Consider the following 25,102-nt stretch of genomic DNA (forward strand, 5'->3'; position numbering starts at 1 on the left):
ATCCAACATGCAATACCATCAGGGAGGCGTCTGATTGGCTCCAACTTTATTCAGCAGCAGGATAACGATCCCAAACATACAGCCAATGTCATTAAAAACGATCTTCAGCATAAAGAAGAACAAGGAGTCCTGGAAGTGATGATAGGGCCCCCACAGAGCCTGATCTCAACATCATCGAGTCTGTCTGGGATTACATGAAGAGACAGAAGGATCTGAGTAAGCTTACATCCACAGAAGATCTGTGGTTAGTTCTCCAAGATTCTTGGAACAACCTCCCTGCCAAGGTACTTCAAAAACTGTGTGTAAGTGTACCTAGAAGAATTGATGCTGTTTTGAAGGTAAATTGTGGTCACATCAAATTTGATTTGACTTGGATTTCTCATCTGTTCATTCACTTAATAGTTTATTTTATCAATTAACAAAAAGCAAACATTTCTATGTTTTTAAAGCTTTCTTACTTTGCAGCATTTTCTTCCACCGTTGCCTGGGTTTAAATCTTCAAGTTACTAAGTTTTATTATGTGATGTCGTCCAAATCCAGCCAGTGGAAGGCCCAGAAGAGGCTCCCAAACTTCTGCCCGGCGCACTCCACCATGAGGTGTGGCCGGGACCCCAACCACTCCATTAGGCATCCCATACCAATTGCTGCCCCTCTGTGAAGTTTTCGTCCAAATCCATATAATGGAAGACTCAGAACAGTTTCTCCGGGTCAAAGGTCTGCCCAGCATACACCAAGTGGAGGTCTAACCAGGATCTAACAACCACCTCACGGTGGTTTTATCCCAATAGGTGCAGGGGTGTCCGAATGCATGACTGGACAAATCAACCAACCGACCAATTAATTTTATATATAACACATATAGCACCCAATTAATTTTATATATAACACATCTAGCACCCAATTAATTTTATATATAACACATTAGGCACCCAATTAATTTTATATATAACACATATAGCGGTCACATATTATGCAGCAATTTACAGAGGATATGCTAACCACTGTGCTGCCTGTCATAGATACTGATTTCTAGAAACTGCACTTTGCTTTTGAACACGCCAACAGTACCCAATGTTGTTTATACTGGGTTATTTAGGTATGCAGTTGGAATGCCAATGGTCTAAAACCCGACTATCTAATCCCAGCAAAGGTCTACTGACAGGCGTCGAAATCCTGACGCCTGTCATTAGACCTACGGCGGGAGCCCGACACCCGGCTTACCGATCAAAGGTAAGCCGGGTGCGGACAGCCGCTGGGGGGGGGAGGGTTAGGTTAGGGGGTCATGGAGGGGACTTAGGGTTAGAAATCCCCCCAGGAGGTTAGGGTTAGGCTAAGGGATGGGGGGTTAGGGTTAGGCACCCCTGGGGAAGATTGGGTTTAGGCACCCCCCTGGGAGACAGGGTTAGGCTGTGGGGAAGTGGGGGTTAGGGTTAGGCACCCCCTGAGAGACTTAGGGTTAGGCACCCCTAAGGGAGGGTTAGGGGAGGAGGTTAGGTTAGTAAATAGAAAAAATACCTGTCTGGATCTTCACTGCCGGGCTTCCGCTATCGGCCATGGGGCCCGGCGGTCAATCATGCTGATTCCATTATTTAGCTGTTGTATGTGATTGCATGTGTATAAGTGGTGCTAAAATCTGGCACAAGACTGTGGTATCTGATTGTGATACAGTGCATTTAATATATGCATTTATTCCAGTCCTTGTGATGGTTGAAAATGTAACCAGAACTAGATGATGAAATAGTACTTACTGTATTGTATTGTATACTGCCCTGGTGGTGCACTGTTTTTACATATTTGTCTTGACTTTGTTTTTCTCACACCTCTAGTCATCCCCTTGCCCATCTCTCTAACAATAAACACTCTGGGGGCGATTCAATTGTGTTCTTTTTTCATCACGTTAAATAAAGGGAACCAGATGTACTTGTTTTTGGGCGCCCATTATTTATTTCACTTGTTACGTGCAATTGGATCGGGTTTAGCCGTTTTACGTGTCTAAAGTCCTGGTTAGTGTGTCCAAACCTCGGAAATATCACACATTTCTACTCACCACCTCAGGAGGGCGCGAGCAGAAATTTGTGCACCCAAACGGAGCAACAATTGAATTTCTCCGTCGGGCACCCATTAGTAGCAGTAACGGGCGCTGGCAATTGAATTCCCCTCCTCTGTGTCGGTGAGACCGTGTGTAGGATGTACCTTGTGTACGGTATAAGGGGGCCTCTCAAGTCATCTCCTTTTGGAAACATCTATGTCCCTGGGGGCACTGCTTCAAGAGTGGATTCATATACACTGTATATTACCCCAAATCATTTTAACTATGCGAGTTCTGCTTTTCTGACTACAATTTTTTAAAACAATTCTATAAAGTACCCTAAGACTAAAATGTGAAAGTGAAACTACTTTGCATGAAATAGCAACAATAACACAACTGCAGTATATTTAAGCCAATCAAGAGTAGCAGTAGGGCAGTTTATTAGCATATTGCACAGCAGGGGTAGGACGCTGGAGTCGGCAACCTATTAACCTGTGGCTGCTCTACTCCGTCTGTAGCCTGTTAGCAGTTTGTCACAGTGGAAGACGTGCCTGGGTTTAGCACACTGATATTATATATGTCCAGCTGAAAGAAAATGCACTTGGCCAGATTGTACCATGATGTTAAACATGGCGCAGTATGTTGGTGCTGGTTGCGGTTAGCCGACACGTGGTGCAGCTTAACCGGGTCTTAGGTTTATTTAACCAGGTAGAAACAACATGTAGCATAGAGACATGGATGTACAGGTACCATGTCGCTGTAAAAGCAGCCTGGAGTGAGGGGATTCCTGGGTGTTGTAGTGCACCGGGCAGTATGATGAAAAAAACACCCTGGTGGTTAATGGCACTATGCCCCTCTATGGTAGCGGTGGTGATATAGTGCACGGGCGCTACTCTGCCGCCTCTGTAGTAACAGGAGTCGTAGAGGGTACGTTTAGTCCAATGGAACACTGGGTGGAAAGACACACCGACAGTAGCGCATGTCAGAGGTACGGCCTGCTGAACTCCGGCAGGTCCTAGAGACTGCCGGCTTAGTTACCAGGATGCAGTGTGGATGTGCTCCTCATCTAATTTTAGTCTTTAAGCTTTTACAGTTATTTTGTCTGCGTACAGGTCAGCATTAAGGGGCAGCTTAATGTTGAGCTTAATTGTTATATGAAGTAATAACCGTTTCAAGTGAGTCATGTACACGTTACAGCAGTGGTTAATTGTTCATCTCATTTGCAAATTCTGGCAGATATTCAGTAACTATTTGTGGATTAATGACCTCTGACTGGGGAGTTGCCCATAGTAGCAACAGTAAAGCTGGGTACACACCTATACAATCATCGGGCCATTCATCCAATATCGAGAGAACGGCCAGGGATTGTATAGGTGTGTATGCTGTCCCGATGCCGATAAACGGCTTTTAAAGCTCCTGCAACAGTCAGGATCGGGAGGTCGCATCTTATGTACAGTTTAATATTTATCGGGTCGCCCTCCCGATCCCAGAGAAGCCCGTACACACTGTGCTATGTCTGCGCAGTGTGTACGCAACTGACGGGGTCACACTGGGGACAGACTGCACGGCTGATCGGGACAGTTTCACCCGATCAGCCTGCAATTGTAAAAGTGTGTACCCAGCTTTACTGTTACTATTTACCAACAGCGACATGGTATTAAGTCATCAACCTGCTAATTTGTTGATATTGAATCTGCAAATGCAATAACAATTGGCTAATTTAGATACAGTTTATAGATTGGATTATAAGGAATACACAATCCAGGAGATTTGTGAAATAATTTTATTTAATTAAATTTATGATAATTTGAACGATCACATTATAATATTTTCACCTCTGTTATTGAAGCATATGTATGTTTGTAATTTGCTTATGACAACTGTCATATTATAATATCATTGTATCCCTTACCTATATACCTATATATCACAGCGATAGAACAGTTCTCTGTTCAATGAGAGTGAGGACAAGATTACATAGAAGGTAAAGAGGGTATATTTTAATGTCTTTACACATTTTAGATATTAATTTTAATTTTTGTTTACTTCACCATGGATGATAATATTCATGGTTTTTAATAGATCTGATTAAGTTATATTTTACTTTTCTATACAAGAGTTCCCCAACAAATCTACAGGTCAACATTGTCCAATACAAAAAAGTTATCAATTGTGTTTAATTGTATTTACTGTATGTTTAAACATAGCTTAGATAGAAATGTTATCTTTATAGTCTGCATTCCTACTTTTGTATTGTTGGAGAAGATACCGATTAAAACACTGTGGTTTCACCTCCTTTCAAGGTTTGTCACTGCTGCAAACAATAGGTCATTCTAATAGTCTTCTAGGGAAAAATCTACTAAGCAGTGGGCTTAGCAGGGTTTAGGGACTGATGAAACCTCCTGTCAATCCACTGAATTTACTAATGGTCAATTTCACCTTCTAGACTCAACCTGCCGTTGATGCCCATCTGTTTCTAAACAACGTGGGGTACCCCTGGAAATTGATAACCAGCACTATGCGTTTAAAAGTGATAGTGAATGAGGGTGTGTGGGGGAGTGTTTATTTAATGAGGGATTTTGTCATGGTGTGTGTATATTGTCTTTGTTTAATATTTATTTAGGTGTACTACAAGTGACAGCATGCCCTGGCAGCAATTTAAATTGGACATGACAGGGCAATCTGGGACCTGTAGTGCACCAGTAAAGAACAATATTATTTATATAATTTAACAATATTTATTAACCCCACATCCACTGCATCAGGGGCGTGCCATGTGTCCCCTGTTATAGTGCCACCGGCCCTGGCTGATAAAGCATAGTGCTGGTTAGTGAAAAATTCGGGGAGACCCCATCCTCTTTATTCCACTACTAGCCTAGGCATAAAGGGCTAGTGCTGGGTATCAATTTGCGGGGATTTCAAACCCGCCACTTATTAAATTGCCCCCCCCCCCTAATGTGTGTATCACGTAAACAGCCAGAGAGAGCCTAACAATTTGACATGAGTGCTGGGCAAAGCTTTGCAGAGTCATAATGCACAGGCAGGGGCTCATGTACAGTAGGATAGAAACACAAGTTGTACAGGCCTTGTGCTACCCTTGCTGAGCTGGATGATGTACAGTTCTATGAGCTGAACAAAATGTAAATATTTCTGGGATGCATTTTGTGCTTGCAATTTAGATAGAAATTACATCCAACTCTACATGAGCCCCACAGTGATTGCAACTATACAACTGGAAAGCATAGTATGACATTATTGCTACCTTTATCTTTATGCATTCATCAGGGAGACTCTTCATGTTTGGATGCAAATGTACTGTTTGAGGCCCTCAGGACTGTTGATTGACAGTCTGCTGCCGTTTGGGGATGCAGTCAGGAAACCAATGGTCGAAATGCCGACCGCCGGTTTCCCGACTGCAATTCCTACAGGCGACTAATGATAGGCATTGAAATTCCGATGCCTATCATTATCCCTATGCCGGGAGTGCGACGCCCAGCATACCAAATGAAGGATAGCTGGACGGCGGGCGCAGACAGCCGTGGGGGGCTGTTAGGTTAGGGGCTTCCGGGGGGGACTTAGGGTTAGGCACCCCCCCGGGAGGGTTAGGCTAGGGGAAGGGGGAGTTAGGCACCCCCGAGGTGTCGTTAGGGTTAGGCACCCCCCCGGGAGGGTTAGGTTTAGGCTGCAGGGAGGGGGGGTAGGTGGGTTAGGGAGGGGGAAAAGTTAGGGATAGTTACTTACCGTGTCGGGATCTTCACTGCTGCCGGTCATAGGTCCGGTGGTCATTCATACTGATCCCGCCGTTTGGGGGCGGTGACGGCCTCTGTTTTCCAAAATGGATGCGTGTTGTCGTCAGTGGAGGGGAGGGAAGAGGCCAGGATCTCTGTTGGCTGATGGAGATTACTTGGCCTCTTTTTCTCATCGGTGGCGGCCGGCTTGAGAGGCCTCATCGGTCACTTAGCCGGCCGATGTTCCCGCAGAATATCCGATGCGAATACACCTATATTGTGCACACCCCACAATCTGTCTGCATTACATATTGCTCTTTAGCTTGTACTGTAAATAAGAATTATACAAACAATTCTTTTTGGAGGAGGTTTCTGTAAAATGGCCCACATCTCTATAAAATAATCCTTACCTCTGTGAATGCAAATGGTGTTCTTAAAGTTCAATGAAATTAATATTGAGAAAGAAGGTCATTTATAAATTGCATAGTGCAGAATATGATACACATGGCCTGATTTCCCACTTTCTGCCTCTCTGCACGCTATAATACTATGGAGGGGTATCTACTTAGCTCTGAAACATTTTCACCCGTAAAAAACGGGGCTTTTTTGACAATGTTTGGGTATTTTTTGCCGATTTTTTTTTTTATCGGGCTATCCAATTACACCCCGTTTATTGCACCCGAAAATTTTCTGTTTTTCTCAGGAAAATACATAGGATCCGCGAAAAATTGTGGACCTCTGTATTTTCTCTGCCGCGATCGGGGCTAATTGGATAGCCCCGGGCAAGGTGGTAATTAGCCCAGGTAACTTACCGCGGCTAATTGGATAGCCCCCTATCAGTGATTCTTGACACGCCATCATAGACACTTACACCAGCCCTATGGCAGATGAAGTTTCTCCGTCTGATCATGGTCTCTGTGGCAGCTGCTGTCACTGACACGCTAACAACGCTCCCATTACACGCCCATGAGACAGATTTATTTTGCGTTCACTTCAGGCCAGCTCTCAGCTACCACCAGTAATGCCCATCACTTTGCCGCCCCATATCTGGTAAAGTCTGTCTCAAACACAACAGCGCCTCTGTGTGTACACTCTGTGTAACGCATGCAATTGAACGTATAACGCTGCGCAGTGGCAAATAAATGCTCAACCATGTGAACATTGGCTTTACATTCAAATTGCTCGCCCCTCTGAATCAGGCGCACAATGAGTCATTTCATAAGGTGGAATGTTCAAATCAAAGCACGTTTACACGTTACAATCCCTTTATCAGATTTGTTAGAATATGCTTTATGAACTCTCATAGGTGACCGTGTGATACATTTACCAGTCAGGATGTTGGGAGAAGTAGAGGCGAGTTCTGTGTCTCTATATTTCTACTACATTTAATTTAAAATATTGTGCATAGGTAAATGAATAAATGAAGCACAGTAAGGCCCAATGCTCTGAACACTAGCAATCTATCTAATTGGTGTATATAAAGTGTACATTTATAATTCAATTATATAAAAGGTGAATTCTGCATAGAGACTTATAGGCGTGTTCCATTGTGACCTGAACACAGTGCTTGTTCCCGGGCCAGAGACTCATAGCCAAACACATGTGACTGTGACCCATGATTGTCACACACAACATCAAAGACCAGGCCCTGACACTCTTATGGGTGCACTTTGTGGTGAGCTGCTACCCGCAACAATCTACTCTTTTCAAACTCAGCTCAGCATCGTAAATGATTAGATTTAAAGTTAAACTACAGATGTTAAAGCTCAGTCTGATCAAACAATGAATGAATGATGGGCGACAACAACAAAGTAGTACCTAATGGCAAGCTGCCCTTTATTTGTCTTCTATTTTTTCTGCAGACATTTTAACAGCCTGGAGTCCTGGATACATTGTTTGATATGAGTTTTGGGCGGTGTATTGTGCTGTCCAAGAACTGCATGTGAACATTGTGTTGCAACTTGCAAGTATACTACAAGGTGGGTTAGGGTATACGTCTAGCCAGAGATCTATTGATCCCTATGCAGGCCTTATATACAGTTTATAAAAGTAGCCTTGTGTCATCTATTGATCCCTATGCAGGCCTTATAAGCAGTTTATAAAAGTAGCCTTGTGTCATCTATTGATCCCTATGCAGACCTTATATGCAGTTTATAAAAGTAGCCTTGTGTCATCTATTGATCCCTATGCAGGCTTTATATGCAGTTTATAAAAGTAGCCTTGTGTCATCTATTGATCCCTATGCAGACCTTATATGCAGTTTATAAAAGTAGCCTTGTGTCATCTATTGATCCCTATGCAGGCTTTATATGCAGTTTATAAAAGTAGCCTTGTGTCATCTATTGATCCCTATGCAGGCCTTATATGCAGTTTATAAAAGTAGCCTTGTGTCATCTATTGATCCCTATGCAGGCCTTATATGCAGTTTATAAAAGTAGCCTTGTGTCATCTATTGATCCCTATGCTGGCCTTATATGCAGTTTATAAAAGTAGCCTTGTGTCATCTATTGATCCCTATGCAGGCCTAGTATGCAGTTTATAAAAGTAGCCTTGTGTCATATATTGATCCCTATGCAGGCTTTATATGCAGTTTATAAACGTAGCCTTGTGTCATCTATTGATCCCTATGCAGGCCTTATATGCAGTTTATAAAAGTAGCCTTGTGTCATCTCTTGATCCCTATGCAGACCTTATATGCAGTTTATAAAAGTAGCCTTGTGTCATCTCTTGATCCCTATGCAGGCCTAGTATGCAGTTTATAAAAGTAGCCTTGTGTCATCTCTTGATCCCTATGCAGGCCTTGTATGCAGTTTATAAAAGTAGCCTTGTGTCATCTCTTGATCCCTATGCAGGCCTTGTATGCAGTTTATAAAAGTAGCCTTGTGTCATCTCTTGATCCCTATGCAGGCCTTGTATGCAGTTTATAAAAGTAGCCTTGTGTCATCTCTTGATCCCTATGCAGGCCTTGTATGCAGTTTATAAAAGTAGCCTTGTGTCATCTCTTGATCCCTATGTAGGCCTTGTATGCAGTTTATAAACATGCAGGGAAGTAGCCTGTGTGTCTCATCCTCAGTCCCCTCTGTCCTGCGTATTTCATTGTAATGCTTGTGGGTAGTATACGCAGCGCAGGATAGTGACCAATACTTTCTATGCAGACCGTAGATTAGCTTGTGTGAATAAACCTTAAACCGTATTACTATCAAAAAGCAGTAAATTGGTAGTGATTTGCCCTTTTCTGTAAAGAAAAATGAAGCTCTCCATACATTGTTTTAAAAATAAATAATACCACCAAACCATCCCAGTTTAATAGACAATGCACCAGCCTGCCTGCTGTTGGGCGTTTGGGGAAGCCCAACACTTTAACACACACAAAAAAAAAATGCTCCATTTTCCGGTATTGTTCCGATACACAGAGGTGAATGTTATGAAGCATGTAAGGTGAACTTATATGGACTCCATTATACAGGAGAGAAACAATGAGACTATGGACCAGGCTACAGGTAAAAGAACAGGCTCTTTCTCCACTACAATGGGTCATAGTTGGCATTTAACCACACACACAGGCTTATAGCAGTCATCTTCTGAAAACACTTCGGTTTGATTGCATTATTATCAAGGACACTTTAGAGCTTAGAACATTCTACATGTCACACTTAGGGGCAGATAGAATTCTGTTGCCCAGTTCCGTCGGAACCTTAAGTGATGCCCAGCTATTCACATTTATAAGCATTGCAGTGGGTGAAACTTTGATTATTTTTGCATGCTCCTCTATGGGAAACGTACAAAAATAAAAAAGGATTTTCTACCCTAATATTCCACAGCGTGACATTAAGCGATGTACTTCTAACAAAACCCTGCAGCTAATTGAGCCTGCCCCATGGTATATATGGTATCTACTTGGCAGATATACTAATATACACATACAGAATATTGTTAGCCTATAAACTTTTCTCCAAACGGCACTTTTCGTGGCTAATTGAATTCGGCCCTATACTTTTAAAATCAACGTGTGTCTGGAAAAAGATGTACATTTATATTTAACGGGTAGATCATGATTTCCAGTTGTGCCAGGACATTGTCTGCGGTCCCGCCATACATACATGTAGATTGGCTGTGCTGCAGGGGCGCCCTGATATGTCTGTGAACCACGTTGTATTGATCCGCTAGGAATATATCGTTCGTCACTCATTCTAACGATATATCTAGTAGAGTGTACCCAGCATTAAACAGAACAACATGAGCTATATCTTCAGTTAAACACAAGTTAGCAATAATTGCTCCCGCAGTGCGTTCACAGAACTAACAATTTATATTTGCAAGTATGCAGAGTTACAATCTGTGATTGGACCGTCCCTATAACAACATGACAACACGAACCAATCAAAGGAAGAGTCTAGGATCATAGTTTAAATGACTCTACAATATCAATGATTATCAACTATGGCACAACAAAAATATTACTAAATATTTGTTAAATGTTATTCCTCCCCACTTTCTATTAGAGACACTCACAAAACCTTCTGAGTCAGTCAGTCTGTATTACCTGACTGTTTATTTACACACAACTGGATATGTGATAAAGAGGCTTTTTTCTTCCCCCAACAAAGCAAGCTCAATCCCCTCCCCATAAAAAGTGAGTTCAGCCTCCAATGTAGGAGGTGCAGCAGGGCAGATGCTAGACCCATTCATTTGTACAATGTGTGTGTGGAGACAGCAGTAGGTTAGCTGATTGCCTTGCAATATACTGTATATAGATATCCTTCCTGAGATGCTGCTAGTGACAAGAAGACCAATGTGGACATGAGAAGCAAATTTGGGCCAGAAGTCCTACAGCTGGCAGGTCAGTTTTCTGTCTTCTGTACTTTTACCTGAGGTTACTGTAGAATATAGATTTATTTGCAGCACAACGTTATGCCTAGCAATTTGGAAAGCATTAATAGATCTAATTTGTAATATGTATAAATATATATTGTTGTAGGTTAGACCGGACAATGCAGCGGAATCAAACACATAACAAAAAGGTATTTTTGGTGTCAACAGTAAATGTTTTTGTTTTCTTAATCATTGTGGATGAGAACCTGCAATCTCCCTATCCCATGGGCTAGTTGTAGAAGGTCATCGGCGCCACACCATTAGATAATCTGATGACAGAAAATCCACTAGCTCATATTTACTGGTTATAGTTTATTATTATTTTATATATAACCTCAATAGCTATGTACTTACAGTATGTTTAATTTGGGAAAAGTCATTTTTAAATGATTATATAGGATGTTGGACATGAATTCAAAGAAGAGAAACAAGGGACAGAGTCAATAAAATTCCCAATTATAGCCGCAGCTCTTGTTCCTTCCATTTGCTCTAAAAAAAATAATGAAGGGTCACAGATCAGCACAGACAGATGCAGACAAACCATCTGCAGCCTCAGAGCATTGTCCCTAAACCTCCCCCACTGTGACAATACTACAACAGTCTTCAGGCAGAGGCTGGTTCTTACCACTTGTATACTTAAGCGAACTGATTGGTGGGAGCAGAGGCAAATAAGATAAAAAGTAGTACTATATAATAATGGTTAGAAATATAAAATCTTGGGGTTGGGGGCTGCTGCTCTCCAGTCATTGGCCATTAGCCTTGTTCTGGATCCAGAGACACTAAATACCCTCATCTAGCTCCAGTTACAGAATGGCTTCTCCAGGACAGCTGTATACTGTTGCTCCAAAGCTATGAATAAATAAATAGTGCCCACTTTCAGTCAATGTAGTATATTTGATGAAGCTGGCTAACCAATGGTAATTAGATACAATTATCAGTCAACTACATTAATGTTACAATTTTGAGCAATAAGGAGGCAATTACAGAAGCCGAGCTCTAGTCCCAAAGCCCTGCTCCATTCTGATTTCAGCTCTACTCCGACTCGCAGGTAGGAAATAAACCCCACTGTCAATATTTGCGCTAGCTATAGAGTGGGAGAAGCGTCCATCCCTACTTCTGAGTTTAGCCATTCGGCAGACCCTGCATATATAAGTTATAAACTTACCAAGCCTTGCTCCCTTGTGCATGAATCATGTACAACTACATATGCAACAAAGTAAACTTGCTTCAAACCTTAAAAAGCACAGATAACTACAGTAACTTTTAATTATACTTAAATGCGATTAGTCTTCATAAAAAAAACTCACCATTCTCTACTTAAACTTGTTTTTTTTAATTCTGAACAATTAATTTGAATACATTTGCCATTAATTTGAAATTTTCCTATTGGCATTACTGCTCATGGCATTGCTCTGCTATAGCAAACCCACATTTGTGGTCAGGGGAAATGTCTCTGACAAGCTGATAAAACACAGTAACTGAGAAACAGAACTATAATCTGTGGTCACATCTTTCTGTGTAGGATTTGGATCATTCCATCTACGGTTACTATGGGTTTCATGTAATAAGAGCTGTGTAAATGTCTAATAATTACAGCCAGCTTACGATGATCAGTTAATATTGAGTAGCTCATCAGAGTAATGCACTCATCTTGTTTAGGTTAGTGAGCAAAATAATCAGATTTCTCAACCTAAACATCACAAGTTAGCTCACATTATTGATTTCTGTTTTCACTTGATCAGAGAACTGTATGTAACTAGACCTTCCCTCCCAGAACCATCAGCGGGTAATACATAAAAAGGAGCATGTGGCAGGGGGCAGTAATTCAAGTTTAGAGCATACTTGCCAACTCTCCCTCATTGTCAGGGAGACTCCCTGAAATAGTAGCAATCTCCCTGTCTCCCTGAAGAGTCTAGCAATCTCCCTCATTTCATCCTTACCCCCATTATGAAGCTGTTATATTAAAAAACAGAGATATATATATTCAAATGGGATCATTAGTGTGATTGCCTTGCATTGGTTATTATAAGGCACAATGATTCCTATGAATTTCTGAAAAGTATTTGTGTGTTTTCATCAACAAACAGATCTTACTAACTGCTTTTGGGCTGGTTTACATTTGGATGTAAGTCAGGTTTAGGACACGCCTCTCAGATTTATCAGTACACGCCCACTGTAACACGCGCTCATAGGTGCTGCTTTCACAATCTCCCTGAAATGCTATTTCAAAAGTAGGTAAGTATGGTTTAGAGTGTTTCAGTGTAAATAACAGATTTTTCCAAGCACCACATCTACTTAGCATAACCAATGACAGCTATTCACAACTTGAATTGCAATCATATAATCTCCCAAGTACATGTGAAGTACAAATAAACAAAAGGCAGATAAAGTTCAGACAGCCCAGACTCCTATTTGATTGCTCAGCGGCTTGTAGGGATTAGTGTACCTATCCACCACCAAGTACACATCATCAATTGCTCACTCTATTTCCCAGGCCTACTTCACTGCAATTGGCATTTAAAGCTGGGTACACACTGGCCGATATATTGGCCGATCAATTGATTGGCCAATATATCGTGCCCCCGTCGGCCAGTGTGTACAGACGATATGTCTGTGAACTACGTCGTTCACAGACATATCGCATTGGCCGTGCTGCACAGCCAATGAACAGATATGTCTGCAGACATACTGTCCAACGGCAAGTGTGTACGGACGATCAGCCGAACGCCCGTACACAGGGGTGCAGGGGGGGGGGGGAGCTGCGAGCGGGTACTACTTACCCGGGTCCGGCACAGCTCCCCATCCACAGCAGCCCACGCTGCTGTGTGCTGGGCTGCACTGGGAGACTGTCCGAACAGTCTCCTATGCCAAAGGGGGGGAGCGACCACGCTGATCGCGCCCCCCATTGGGTGTGCTCCGGGCTAAGGGGCACACAGCGCCCCTGCCTCAGCGCTGCAAATTGAATTTTTTGGGGGGGTTCCCCCTCAAAGGGGGCATGGCCACGCCTTACGCCCCCTTGGGACCCACTGCAGCATGCAGATGATGGTCGTTCAGTGTGTATGAACGACCATCATCTGCAGATCACTCGATCTCCAGATATATCTGGCAGGTGCGTACCCACCTTAAGAGACACTAAATTCAGCATGGTGGCAGAGTGGTTAGCAACACAGGACCTGATTCAGAGTTGTACGGTATTGCACAGCCGCAGGAAAATAGCAATACCGTATAACTGATATGCTAATGCAGCAGGAGGCGTCTTGTGTAAATAAACGCTTAGTGACCGCATCACAGATCCAAGAGGCAGCATCGAATCTTCTGCAAGACCATTGGCAACTCTGAGTAACCCCAAGGTCACTCCTATTGCCCCTCTCAGCTCCATAGCTGAGGCCAGGAAGTCTGCGTTGGAAAAGACAGACCTTGTCCTCAGCACTCCCAGAAAAGGGGGGTATTACGCCCCCGTTTCCAGGAATAGAGGCCCACTCCCCGCCGTAAGCTGCGGCTTGGGGAACTATGAGTGATCTTGCAGAAGGAGGACCTGCACATGCATCTCACAATCGGTGTTGTACGGGTTTGCATACCACACTGAATCAGGCCCACTATCTCATAGCACTGGTGCCTTGGGGTCGTTCAATTTGCAAGAGTATGGGAAGGTCCTGTTAATACATCAGCTGTATGTAGAGGGGAAGCAGTAGCACATACTGTATGTCTCTTAGGCATACTTGTCAACTCTCCCTCATTGTCAGGGAGACTCCCTGAAATAGTAGCAATCTCCCTGTCTCCCTGAAGAGTCTAGCAATCTCCCTCATTTTATCCTTACCCCCATTATGAAGCTGTTATATTAAAAAACAGAGATATATACATTCAAATGGGATCATTAGTGTCATTGCCTTGCATTGGTTATTATAAGGCACAATGATTCCTATGAATTTCTGAAAAGTATTAGTGTGTTTTCATCAACAAACAGATCTTACTAACTGCTTTTGGGCTGGTTTACATTTGGATGTAAGTCAGGTTTAGGACACGCCTCTCAGATTTATCAGTACACGCCCACTGTAACACGCCCTCATAGGTGCTGCTTTCACAATCTCCCTGAAACGTTTTTCTTTTTAGGCAAGTATGCTCTTAGGATATATATCTATTGCAGCTGCTTTTCCCCTGATGCAAGAGATGTAAACAAATAATTAAACAAAAATATAAATGAGTTGACAACAATATAGCTTTTCCCATAACAATGAGTGATGGGTGTGGGTAAATTAGTTTCAATATACAAAAAAAGGAGATGATGATATAGGTGAGGGAAGAGGTCCCTGCTTGTGAGCGCTTACAATCTAAAGGGGGATGGGGGGCAAACAGGCAGGGGAGAGACGGTGAGAGAGGAGGGGAGATTAATGGGTTAGAATGAGAGATGGAAGGCTGTAATAAAGAAGTGGGTTTAGGGTATGTGAACACTGAATTTATGATGTATCCAAGGTCCATTGAGTTGCTACTGATTTAATATTGGGGTTCATTGGGGGGGGAGGGGGGGAGTGTCTGGTTTTAATCTGTCCAGGAGAAAGATTCCACCCCCTCCACAGATCCTGCCCCTTGAAACCCCCATCCCCCCACATATATGACTGCTTACAGAAAAGTGCCTGGGCTGTTTTTTTATCCAATCTGCCACCAATATTAGTTTGGGATCTGAATGGGGACAGCTGCGATTGCTGTGGTGTAATGGCAAGGTATAAACAGTGACTGAAAGTATATATGTATGGATATATGCGTGTGTAATCGGTATGAAATACAGACAGAGGGGATCCTGGCTGTCAGTACACTGACAGTGGCATCCCGATGGTTCAAATCCCAACAGGGGAACAGTGAGTATTGTTCCCCTGTCCTATTTACACCCTAACCCTCCATTTTTGTAACCTCATGATAACCCTCCCTAACTCTCCCTGTAAGTGCCTAAACCTAACCCCCCACTGTCTGGAGCCTAACCCTAACCTCCCCCCTCCCGCAGCCTAACCCTAAGTCCCCCTGGGGTGCCTAAACCCCACCCCCACCCCTCTGCGGCTGCTACAGTACTTACTTTGCCCCAGTCTCCTTACGATCAGGATAGCGGCTGCCGGGATTCCAACGTCGGCATCCCCAGTTGTGTCGGGATTCCGGTGCCGGTGTTTTCTCGGTGATCAGGGTTCCGGCGCTGGCACCCCGATCGTAGGGATATTAATTACATCCCCTGCGGTGTCCTTGTATAAATGTTGCACTTATATTTTAGTGCTTAATAAGAAAAACATTGAGTAGGCTTACATGTGTATATGTTATATAAGGATCACTGATTATGCACCATGCCAATGGAGAACACTAAACATGCTAATGACATACTTACCAACTTCACCTGATTGTCAGGGGACTCCCTGAAATAGTAGCAATCTCCATGACTCCCTGAAGAGCCTAGCAACCTCCCTGATTGCACCTTACCCCCATTGTGGGCCGTATTAAATTAGTGGTGAAAAGCCGTAATCCGTGAAAAAATATTGCGGATGACGTCATTTCACCAGGCGGAAACTTTTCGCCGCATTCAGTTGCAAAAACATTTTGCGTACGCGGAAAGTCAATGCAATGTAATAGGCGAAAAAGTTTTGCCTATGAACAGCAGGCGGAAAAAAGTGCAGAATTGCGGTTTTGGGGTGCAAAGGTGCGGAAACCACTCTGCACCCTTTGGACGGCCCCCAAAGGATAACTGCGTAAAAAAAAAATTAAAAAAGAAAAGAGGAACGCCCAAAAAATGACTTTGAAAATGAGGGCGAAATAATACAAAGTGGGGGTACACGCATAAAAAGTAGCGAAATAGACTTTTGGGGGGTTTGCAAGTATGGGGTAGGTGTGTTTTTGATTGCAGGTGCTTGCTGAAGGTGTGTTTTTGACGTCACTTAAAACTTCACTTTAGCAAATTTAAACCATGCTTGCACCGATTTTCAAGTACCCCAAATTTGTCAGGACTACTTATTTTCACAAAAAGTTTTCTTGTTCAAAACACGCGAAGTAGGCAAAAAGTACGGCATGCGGAAAAGTATCGCGGGTGCGAAACGAATTGAATACGGCCCTATGTAGCTTTTCTATACATGCAAGAAAAGAAACAAGGTATATATACATTGAAATGGGATCATCAGTGCCATTTCCCTGCATTGGTTATAAGGTACAATGATGTATTAGTGTCTTTTCATCAACAAGTAGATCTTTCTAACCAACAACTGCTGCTTTGGGGCTCATTTACATTTGGATTTAAGTAATCTTTATGACACGCCTGTAAGGCCGATCAGTATACGTCCATTTTAATGCCGATTACAAAAGTATAATTTCACAATCTCCTTTAAATGCTTTTTCAAAAGTAGGCTAGTATGGCTAATGAGTATTGTAGAGCTCAGACCTGTGCCATGGAAAATAGATGATGTATATATGTGTAAGTAGATCCACATTAGTTGCACTATCATCATATTTCTTTCTCTCACACATTAACTCAGCCTGTGACTGAATAACTACCAGTGTCTTATAAGTGTCACACATCCTTCAGCTCACACTTTCCTCAAGCAGAAGAACAAAGTAATAAAGCACTAGTATGTGGATATGCATCACTGCCTGCAGCACTAGATAACACTAATGTCACTTCCCCTGCAAACTCTGGGGTATCTCCTGGTATATTCTGATCTCTATGTAATAAGTATACGTCACCCAGTATTGGCACTCGCATCAATTATTGAAGATGCATACACACACAATGATTTAGTATATGAACGATTTTAGTAAACGATTTCGTTAATTTTTTCAAGGGAAAAATTTACAAAATTGTTAATGTAATGAACTAAATGTAATAAACGATTTTTTTGAACTACAAACGATTTTTGCATATTCCCTTACTGAAAATCGTTGAGTTGGTCAGTCTGACCGAACTACAAACGTGAACGCGCATGAACGATAATCGTTCATCGTTTTAACTCAAAAACGGAATGATTTTTTCAACGATTGAACGGTAAATGACATCGTTATCGATAATCGTTCAAAAAAATTGTTGTGTGTGCGTGTGTATGCTGAAACACCACATCAATAGTGGGTGGCTCTCACATACATGTGCAACTAAAGCTTCAGCTTCTATGGGGTATATTTACTAAAGTGAGAGTTTTTAGTAGTGGAGATGTTGCTCATAGCAGCCAATCAGATTCTACATAACATTTAACAAGCACCTTCTAGAAGATTGAATCTGGTTGCTATGGGTAATCCGTTTCTAAAAACTCTCACTTTAGTAAATATACCCCTATTACTATGTTACAGGGAGGTTTTAAATTAGGTCTTTTGTGCTGTCTGGCAGAAGAGTACAGGGTCATATTGCTGAATGTGCTCTTGTAGCTCCTCCCCTTATTTGTACATTTCGCTAAGTATAATAAACTGCTTTGTGACATCACCCATCTACTTTTGCGCAGTTGCACCAATTTTATTTTGTGGACCAAGATGGTGGCATCTCTTTGGTGACAATAGATTCTACCAGCCAATTGGATGAGTTGGGTGGATCAAGGGTCTTAAGGCCCCCATACACTGTGCGATTTGACAGGGGATCCGTCGTCCGACATATCGGGCAGTCCGCGCACACGGTGCGATTGCGTGGCCGACCACCCGATATGCCAGCTCCCCCCTCTCTCACCCGCATAGCAATCCATGGGATCACACATCGCATCCCCTGATCTTATGGTTCTGCAGAAAGATCAGGGTGTGCAATGTAAGACCCCACAGGAGCGCGCTCGGCCCGATATCAGGGCCATATACGGTGCGATATAGCAGGCAAATCGCACCAATCAGTCGGATCGCCTTCTTTATCGCCCCGTGTATGGGGGCCTTAACTCTCTAAGTGCAGATTAGATATACAAACACATAATTTTGTATTGAGGCACAATGTAAATTTGTGGGTCAGGATTGTGTGAGAGATAAATGGGTGGAGAGGGCACAAGGGCATTCTCTGCTTGGCAGATCACAGCCTTTTCCTCCCCACAGACAGGCATGAAGTCTCTGCCACCTCTGCTCCTGGATATCTGGTTTATAAAGTTGTAATGGAACATACTTTGCACCTTCTAGTTGTACTACTACTAATATAACATAACTTCACACCACACAAGAATGACATCAGCAATGGACAGTCCTGATGTGATTCATTTAAGATAACAAGTTAAACCAAGTAATATTTTGGAGGAAAAACAAAAAGTGTAACATGAGTAAAGGCGGTGATTGTAAGTACTGTAGTTTGGTCATTTTTAGTTTTATCCTGTGCATTCTCAAACCCAAAACTAGACATAAATACATTTTATTGGGTATTTCCAAAGACTGTACAGTGGGCTTTAATCTGGAAATGTGCTTGTTGGGCAAGTAGTCTCACTCACAGACATTTAGATCTGCAGATTTAGCATTTCGTAAATGACCCTCATTAATGGCAAAACACATCAATACATGATGTACAGCTGATGTGCTTACAAGGAGCTGTTTTCTCTGTGTTGAGGGAACACAGGTGAGAGGGGAACTTTCTTTTCCTTACGTCTAATAATGATCACTTTCAGGCTCGGCCAGAACAGCTTTGCCATTGCTAACCAGAGTTGATCTCTTTTTTTCATAAGGGTGCAAGATTTATTTTTCTATTTGCTTAGGGAGATAACTGGTCAAAGAGTAACAAATATTACTCAGGTGCATAAGTATTGGGACATTGACAGAATTTTCATATTTTGGCCTCTATTCACCACCACAATGGTTTTGAAATGAAACAAACAAGATGTGCTTTAGGTGCTGACTTTCAGATTTAATTTGAGGGTAATTACATCCAAATCAGGTGAACGGTGTAGGAATTACAACGGTTTCTATATGTGCCTCCCACTTTTTAAGGGGCCAAAAGTAATGGGACTATCAACTCAGGTGCATAAGTATTGGGACATTGACAGAATTTTCATATTTTGGCCTCTATTCACCACCACAATGGTTTTGAAATGAAACAAACAAGATGTGCTTTAGGTGCTGACTTTCAGATTTAATTTGAGGATAATTACATCCAAATCAGGTGAACGGTGTAGGAATTACAACGGTTTCTATATGTGCCTCCCACTTTTTAAGGGGCCAAAAGTAATGGGACTATCAACTCAGAAGCTATTTCATGGACAGATGTGGACTATTCCCTCGTTATTTCATTATCAATTAAGCAGGTAAAAGGTCTGGAGTTGAATCTAGGTGTGACATTTGCATTTGGAATCAGTTGCTGTCAACTCTCAATATGAGATCCAAAGATCTGTCACTATCAGTGAAGCAAGCCATCATTAGGCTGAAAAATCAAAACAAACCCATCAGAGAGATAGCAAAAACATTAGGTGTGGCCAAATCAACTGTTTGGAACATTCTTAAAAAGAAAGAACGCATCGGAGAGCTCAGCAACACCAAAAGACCCGGAAGACCACGGAAAACAACTGTGGTGGATGACAGAAGAATTATTTCCCTGGTGAAGAAAAACCCTTTCACAACAGTTGGCCAAATCAAGAACACTCTCCAGGAGGTAGGTGTATATGTGTCAAAGTCAACAATCAAGAGAAGACTTCACAAGAGTGAATATAGAGGGTTCACCACAAGATGTAAACCATTGGTGAGCCACAAAAACAGGAAGACCAGATTAGAGTTTGCCAAACAACATCTAAAAAAGCCATTACAGTTTTGGAACAACACCTATTGACAGATGAGACAAAGATCAACTTGTACCAGAGTGATGGGAAGAGAAGAGTATGGAGAAGGAAAGGAACTGCTCATGATCCAAAACATACCACCTCATCAGTGAAGCATGGTGGTGGTAGTGTCATGGCGTGCGCATGTATGGCTGCCAATGGAACTGGTACCCTTGTATTTATTGATGATGTGACTGCTGACAATAGCAGCAGAATTAATTCTGAAGTGTTTCGGGCAATATTATATGCTCATATTCAGTCAAATGCTTCAGAACTCATTGGACGGCGCTTCACAGTGCAGATGGACAATGACCCGAAGCATACTGCAAAAGCAACCAAAGAGTTTTTTAAGGCTAAAAAGTGGAATGTTATGCAATGGCCAAGTCAATCCCCTGACCTGAATCCGATTGAGCATGCATTTCACTTGATGAAGACAAAACTGAAGGGAAAATGCCCCCAAGAACAAGCAGGAACTGAAGACATTTGCAGTAGAGGCCTGGCAGAGCATCACCAGGGATGAAACCCAGCGTCTGGTGATGTCTATGCGTTCCAGACTTCAGGCTGTAATTGCCTGCAAAGGATTTGCAACAAAGTATTAAAAAGTGAAAGTTAGATTTAGTATTGTTTAGCTTGTCCCATTACTTTTGGCCCCTTAAAAAGTAGGAGGCACATATAGAAACTGTTGTAATTCCTACACCGTTCACATGATTTGGATATAATTACCCTCAAATTAAATCTGAAAGTCTGCAGTTAAAGCACATCTTGTTTGTTTCATTTCAAAGCCATTGTGGTGGTGAATAGAGGCCAAACTATGAAAATTCTGTCAATGTCCCAATATTTATGCACCTGACTAACTGAGTAATACAACAGAACTGAGCTGATGACAGACAAAACTTTGCAATACTGAAACTATAAGTGAAGGAAAAAAAACATTCTGGATGCATCTAGGGAAAATATTTCCTCTCCCATTTGTCGTACAAAGATGAACTACTGTATTAAATATCTTTATTTCCAAGCTAAATATTAAACATCTCGTTATTTAATACCAAGATCTGATGCAGACATAGTCTCAGCCTTAGGCTAGCATATCAGGGATTCCTTGAATAGACGACTTTTCATTATTGGAACACTGTTTAATATCCGGTGATTTATTCAAGGATTTACAATTTATTGGACTACACTTTGATACATACCATATATCCTCCATATTCCCTGTTATGTTCAGTAGCCAGGTTATGAAGTACACCTGTTTTTCCCATATAACTAATCATGTGTATACAGTGTTTTATAAAGAAGGCACCATTGTGTCCATGGAATTTAATAAGTAGAATGGAAAAGACAAAATACTGACTAAGCATGGCATAGGCGGGACGCTATATATACTGCCATGAATGTATGTGAAATAGAAGCACTTCATATAAGTCTGTCAGTGTCACAGGGTTATTAAAACTGATCCACCAGCCAAATAACAGTCTGGTGGGCAAAATGGAGCCCAACTTACAGCTAAATCCCCATCACCCAGAGTTGAATAGAACTACAGTGCCTGAAATTGCACTCCTATTAAGTCACCCACAGAAAGTAGAAGCAGCCCCGATGAGGTACTTTGTGATCATATATCATGAGGCATTGGTTCACAGTGATCTAGCTGTATCCCTACAAGCATTGGTACAGCCCACAAAATGGCTGCTTCAGTTTTCAAGGTGGCACATTTATTTATTTATTAACAGTTTCTTATATAGCGCAGCATATTCCGTTGCGCTTTACAATTGGAAACATTGATAGAACAAAACAGGGTAATAACAGACAGACATAGAGGTAAAAGGGCCCTGCTTGCAAGCTTACAATCTATCACATGGACTGTAATGGTTGATTTCTATAATTTAAAATAAATAAAACTGTTCGTTAATAGTGCTCAGTATTTTCCTAGTATAGTGAATTTAAGTATATATGTACAATATTTCAGTAATGTCAATTATTGCCTGTGCTCTTACATTTTCAGCCTTACTGAGTGCTATTGGCGATGGTCTCCTTCCTATGAATTCTGCTGCTGCAGACAAACCGTTTATACGTGGTGGTGGGCCTGCCACACACACAGCCACACTAACAGGATCTTATGAAAGCAGAACGTATGGGTATAATCCTACAGATATCAGTGGATTACAGAATGATTTAACAGAGGAGACAACATTACTGATTGCATCTACCATAGATATTAACCCAGAAGAGACCACTGACAGGATCTCATCCACTGTAACCAAAGTCCATTCTACAGTTACTCAAAGCAGAGATATATTTTCATCAACAGAGAGCCCAGACACTACATGGACGTCAGCGGGTCTGACAGTATATCCCACAGATCGTAGCCCTGGCACTAGGAGGGTCACTGGGACAGAATTACTTAACAATACAAATTCTTCTCCAAGCTCACCCTCAACTGCAAAGTTGTCAGTAACTCCCATTGTCACAACCACAGCAATGGAAACGAATGGGGCTGTCTGCATTCGCCCCACTGGTCTATCAGACGCAGAAGTCCTGGCTGTCGTCGTAGGAGCTGTGTTTATCACTATTTTATTAAGTAAGTAGCAATTATCTTACAGAACTTCTATCAAACAATGACAATAATTAATACATCCAAGTGCTTACAGCTCACAGAAAATAAATCTAGATCCAGAGATGGATATACTCATTTTATTTCCTTAACACAAAATACAGATCCTTCCTGTCTCACCTACCATTTGAGATTTTAACTTACCAAATATATTACGCAAGGCTTACATCTGTATGGGGAGTATGGTGGCACAGTGGTTTGCATTGCTGCCTCAAAGCATTGGGATAAAATGTTTTATCCCAGCCAGGGACCTATCTGTGTGGAGTTTGTATGTTCTCCTCCAGATACTATAGCTATCTCCCATACGCCAAACACATACTACTAGATTGGCTGCTGACTAGAATGTACTCTTGCCATTATTATTATTATTATGTTGTAATACTATTTGTCTCATGTTACTTTACATTAGAACCACACTTTCATGTTACATTTGATCTAGCGTAACGTAATGTTCATTTGTGTATATAGAATGCCCCACCATCATTACACCCTTTCGGAGATTCTAGAGATCTCTAAATTGACCTGTTGCCCAATTTTCAATATGATCTGACGGGCAAGGTTGCCACCCCATTGTCTGGCATGGAAACAAAGGTTTTATGTGGCATTGTAAGGAAGCTGTGTGAGAAGAACTAGGCAATAATTGCAGTTAGACGTGCTCCAGCATCTCCAACATAGTGGAACGAAGGTATTTTATATACAGATATAACTAAGGGGCATATTTATTCATTATTCAGCAATTGGTCCCGATAAATATAATTTATTATCAGTGCTTCTTGGATTGTACCATACTGTAGATCACATCCAGGGACAGGGGCTTTGAATGGCGCCATCCCTGCCATATGATAGAAGTAATACGATCACTATACTTCCAATATGGTGCATGTGTGCCTTGCTGACTGCACATGTAATATCCCCATAGGTCTGTGGAGATGATATTACACTATGGATGTGATCTATGTACCAAAGATCTCATCCAGGGACAGGGGCTTTGAATGGCGCCATCCCTGCCATATGATAGAAGTAATACGATCACTATACTTCCAATATGGTGCATGTGTGCCTTGCTGACTGCACATGTAATATCCCCATAGGTCTGTGGAGATATTACACTATGGATATGGACCTATGGATGTGATCTATGTACCAAAGATCTCATCCAGGGACAGGGACTTTGATAGGAGCCCATCCTTGTGATGTGTTAGAAGTAATACAATACCTATAATTGAGCCTTGCTGACTGCACATGAACAGTTGTAATATCTCCATAGGTCTGTGTCAGAGCGCGTTACATGAAAGTGGATGCCATTGTTACCGAAGCCCATTAAGTAATTTATTTTCCTCTACTTTGTTCTAGGTGCTCTTCTCTACCAGTTATGCGTGTTTATGAAGAAGAGAAAAAACAAGAGAGGCAGCTGTATATGTATAATTGAAAATGAATTTTATAAATATGACATAGAAGCAAACAAGTTACAACAAGAGACGAAGCTATAGGAGAAATACACCATGTTTGCGATGAATAAACACTAATTACGTGGCCTGAAACATTACTAGCGATCACTGGGACAAAAGATGTATAAGCACAATGGATAAGGGGCTACTGGAAGAAGAATTGCATATGTTTCTCTATGTGAAAGTAAAGAAGTTACTTATTTTTATATCTATGTTATGTTAACAAGTTTGAATGCTTTGTTTATCCGTGAATAAAAATAAATACACCTATGTAACGTTTGCAGAAAACAACTATAACGGTAGCGGCATGTGACTACACTGGTCCAGTCCTCATCTGTAGGCAGCGTTGGTGCACGGCCTCACAGATGACCTGCACACTGTGGGACCTCTTACGCGTTTTTATTTTGTGCATGCTCCAGAACCAGGTCTACACAATTAGGGACGATACGGAATCATACACAATTCGGGCACATTTCCACTTGTGACTCAAGTGGCGTAATTGTTCAGTATGGGTGTATTGGCAGAACTGTGGGCTATGCAGAGCTGTGGATTAGCATAAATATGACTTTATTCAGATGTATCCTTTGTACATGGCTGCTGCAATTGTGCAGTAATCACTGGTATCAAACCAAGCGTGAGGACCGAGGTGTACAACTGCAGAGATGCATGCAACGCTGTATACGGAGGATGAATATACACCG

At 41.9% G+C, this 25,102-nt stretch overlaps 1 protein-coding gene across 1 annotated transcript; it reads left to right on the forward strand.

Moving 5' to 3' along the window:
* Positions 1-10,517: 10,517 nt before the first annotated feature.
* LOC148521484 (uncharacterized) lies at positions 10,518-24,588 on the forward strand. Its single transcript, XM_088475177.1, has 3 exons — positions 10,518-10,597; positions 22,345-22,920; positions 24,307-24,588. The coding sequence occupies exons 1-3, from the start codon at positions 10,558-10,560 to the stop codon at positions 24,441-24,443; spliced, it is 753 nt and encodes a 250-aa protein (XP_088331303.1). The 5' UTR covers positions 10,518-10,557; the 3' UTR covers positions 24,444-24,588.
* Positions 24,589-25,102: the final 514 nt, after the last annotated feature.

This window comes from Taudactylus pleione, unplaced genomic scaffold (assembly GCF_031769625.1).
Source record: "Taudactylus pleione unplaced genomic scaffold, aTauple2 ptg000162l, whole genome shotgun sequence".
Classification (NCBI taxonomy): domain Eukaryota; kingdom Metazoa; phylum Chordata; class Amphibia; order Anura; family Myobatrachidae; genus Taudactylus; species Taudactylus pleione.